At 36.8% G+C, this 3,656-nt stretch overlaps 1 protein-coding gene across 1 annotated transcript in view; it reads right to left on the bottom strand.

The window, feature by feature from the left end:
- MAP3K15 (mitogen-activated protein kinase kinase kinase 15) overlaps window positions 1–3,656 on the bottom strand; it is a 76,250-nt gene that overhangs the window by 70,677 nt on the left and 1,917 nt on the right. Inside the window, exons 2-3 of the mRNA XM_006765134.2 lie at window positions 2,109–2,248; window positions 177–200 (exon numbers count right to left, since the gene is read on the bottom strand). Of these exons, the coding sequence (XP_006765197.1) occupies window positions 177–200; window positions 2,109–2,248 (164 nt within the window). The remainder of the gene's footprint in view (window positions 1–176; window positions 201–2,108; window positions 2,249–3,656) is intronic.

Raw genomic sequence — 3,656 nt, 5'->3', positions numbered from 1 at the left:
CAAGGGTCCCAGGTTCGATTCCGGTCAAGGGCATGTACCTTGGTTGCGGGCACATCCCCAGTGGGGAGTGTGCAGGAGGCAGCTGATCGATGTTTCTAACTTTCTATCTCTCTCCCTTCCTCTCTGTGAAAAACCAATAAAATATATATTAAAAAATATGAAAATATAATACTTACTGTGTTTTTCTGAGTTACCATATCCTGAAACGAAAAAGAAAAGATGATCTGAATACAGTGTTTTTCCAAAACAGTTAATTTCCATAAGCAAGTACTTTGTCCCAACCAATCATCCAGAGTAAATCAGTTGAAACCTCCCCTGCAAAAAGCTTCAAATAAAATGAACCTTTAAGAATTGTAAAAGGCATATTCTAAGGACAATTTATAATTGGTTAGCTTTGGAACTACTGGGGGGACATATATGATTATAAGAATTTTCATATAACAATGGCAATGCTTTTGTCCCAAGAGAGATTGAGATTCAAGTTTGGGGCTCTGAATACCCTACTCCTTGTCTTCCCAGTGAGGAATGTCAGTGACAGCGAGGAAGTGCATGGGAAGCACTGTGGTATCCTCAGGTCTGAAACACTTCTTGACTCATCCATGCGAAGGCTGCCACTCCCACAGAAAACCTTCCTATGAAAGGGGTGTCACTGGTAGAATTCCTGACCCTTCACTATAGTTGTCTAGGAATTTTCAAATGCAATGACAACAATTTTAATCAGTTAACTTAGCATAATGTTTATGCAGCCCTTGATTGGATCATTTATGCACTGCAAGCCAACATTTGCCCAAAAAAGAAAACACAATTAGAGCTGCCCCTTAAAACGTTTTTACATATTCTGAGATTTCTATTTTCTGAGACAAGTGCAGATTGCTTCTTCTGGCATCAGATATAACTGACTACCCACTTTCATTTCAGAAAATATTATTCCATATCATTAAAAATTAAAACTTATCTAGGTCATAGGACTTTCCAGAGAAATTCACTGAAGCACAGCTGAGAAAAAAAATGCATTACATTGGGGAAAATATATACTAATTTCATGTTTCTCATAAAAATATACTTAATAATGGGCCCTTTCATATTTTCTAATTCTAAATATTTCTAAGCATAACTACCTTAGTGAAAATCAGTAAAAGGAGAAATTAATATCTAAAGTAATTTAGATTGGTTTACAGCCTTTTGGGAAACTATTCTACAATGTACAGTACAATAATAAAATAGTTTTTTCTTTCAATGTCTTATGAATGACTTCTTAAAACATATTTCTGTGCTATAGTAGAGCACACACCTATGTGAAGTGTATGTGGTATGTAACACATACAGGTTATACATCTGAAGAAGGTGAAATTTCTACCAAGAAATAATCCCAAATTACTATAGAGCCCAGAACAAGCTGGTTAATATTAAATCTCAAGAAACACAAAAATGTCCAACTTGCTATCAGAAAATTATGATGTCCATGAAAGTTAACTCTGAAGCACTGGCACTGGTCTTCAACCCTAGTTGCAGATTTTGGAGGTTAAAAATGTTCCCTCAAGACTGTGATGTTATTGGTCTGGGGTATGGCCTGGGACCTGGGATATTTACAAGTCCTCCAAGTGACTCTGAAGTACAATCAAGGTTGAGTAACACTGTTGTCAACAAACTAATGTTTTATTCCTCAAATGATTTAACAGAGATCAAGATTGCCTGACCAACATTAAGATGTTCAAAAAATATTAATTAGCTGAATTTTGTAGTAACTCACCTTAGACATTCAAACAAAGAATATTATCCAAAAAAGCATTTGTATAAAACTTGCCAAAGTATACTTAAAAGTTCTCAATCATTACTGAGTTGTGCCTAAACACACAAGTTTTCAGCTTTATTCTGCTTTAAACTGAGGGGAAAATAACATTAAATACTCACTATATCTATTCCAAAACTTTCTGCCCATTTTGGTAACTGTTAAATGTCTTCTTATTATTATCTAAGTCAAGCAATTATTTTTTTAATGTATAGGTTTGGATCAAGTTGTACAAGCAAGTCTTTATTTGTTTCAAGTAAACATATAATACTGCTTTCCCAAAATGAAGTATTCAGGAAAGGTGAGCCATGTCCTTTACCTTCAGTGAAAGAGCAGTGGCAACATCGGTATCACAGTACAGGATCACATTATTGGTCATGTTGAAGCTTTCTCGAATTCCGAGATGGTAGAATAGTGAAAGCTGTCTGGAGATATCACTCATGTCCACTACAGCAATATCTGAAATGAACAAGGACAGACAGGGCATAGGTGAGAAAGATGATCTATCTACTTAATCTACTTCCTGACAATCACCAACGGGAAGCTGCCACAGTTTGTATTTCTACTGGCCTTTAAGGTAAAGCACAAGTAAAGAATGACTTGCTTAAACTTAACTACCACATGAACTCTAGAAGAAAAGCAACAAGAACTTTTTTTAAAAAAATCTTCCTTCTTCAGGGTGCTGGGAATGTAGCTTAACTTAAAAATTGCTGGGGGATGTATTTTTAATAGGAAATATATCATAGTCAAAGAATATATTTAGCTTACATACAAACTATAAGGTATAATGAAATGAAAAACGAAACACTCACCATGCAGCCCAAGACAGAGCATCATCTGTACTATTGGGAGCCCCACCCTCCTGCTCAAGAACACCTCTGTCCTGATCTCTGTATTTACCAGTTTCCTGCATATAACTGTATACATGTATATGCATATTATACATTATTATAACGTATGCATTCCTAAACAGTATATTGTTTAGTTTTGTACGTCTTAGAACTTTATATAATAGTACTGCACCATTTGTAATCTTTGACTTGCTGTTTTTGGTGTGAGACTACCAATTTGTATGTTTAGCTTTAGGTTATACATTTCCACTTAAACATTAGCAGTCCATTTATGATGACTAGAAAATGTCTTTATCCATCCTGTCTAGAGACATTTTGTTCATTTTTTTCTTTATCCTATTTCAAACTGTTGTACATTCCTGTGCCATGCTCCTGACTCACACAACTGCCATCAACTTGACAATGTAGCTTAAATACCCCTGGAGTTGTGTCCTAGATTCAGAACAGGGGAGTGACATATCAGACCACTCACAGTGAAATATTTGTAATACAAAGTGTAGCATGATTTAACTCACTTTACATGTTGCTCTTCCAGCTGACAAGGCAAAATAAATAAATAAAAAGAAACATTATACTGTAAGGTAGAGTGCATCCATTACTGTAATGTTTTTATTTTATTTTATAGAGAGAGAAAGGGAAAGGAATGGGATAGAGAGAAACATAAATTGGCTGCCTCCTGCACCCCCTCCCCATTGGGGATGGAGCCACAACCTGGTCATATGTCCCCCACAGGAATCCAACCTGTGACCTCATGGTTCATGGATCAACACTCAACCACTGAGCTACACCACTGGGCTTTTTTGTTAAATCCCCATCCACTGATTTTTAGAGTGTGGAAGGGAGGGAGAGGGGGGGGCGGAGAGGAGTATAGAGAGCAAGAGGGAGTAGGAGAGCGAGAGAGTGAGAAAGATCAAGGGAGCAAAATAGAATGAGAGCTAGAGAAAGTGCGAGAGGGAGTGAGGGAATAAGAGAGAGTGAGAAAGTGAGGGAGAATGAGCAGGAGAGTGTGAAGGGGA

This window comes from Myotis davidii, unplaced genomic scaffold (assembly GCF_000327345.1).
Source record: "Myotis davidii unplaced genomic scaffold, ASM32734v1 scaffold161, whole genome shotgun sequence".
Classification (NCBI taxonomy): Eukaryota; Metazoa; Chordata; class Mammalia; order Chiroptera; family Vespertilionidae; genus Myotis; species Myotis davidii.
This window is presented reverse-complemented; position numbering and strand designations above follow the sequence as displayed.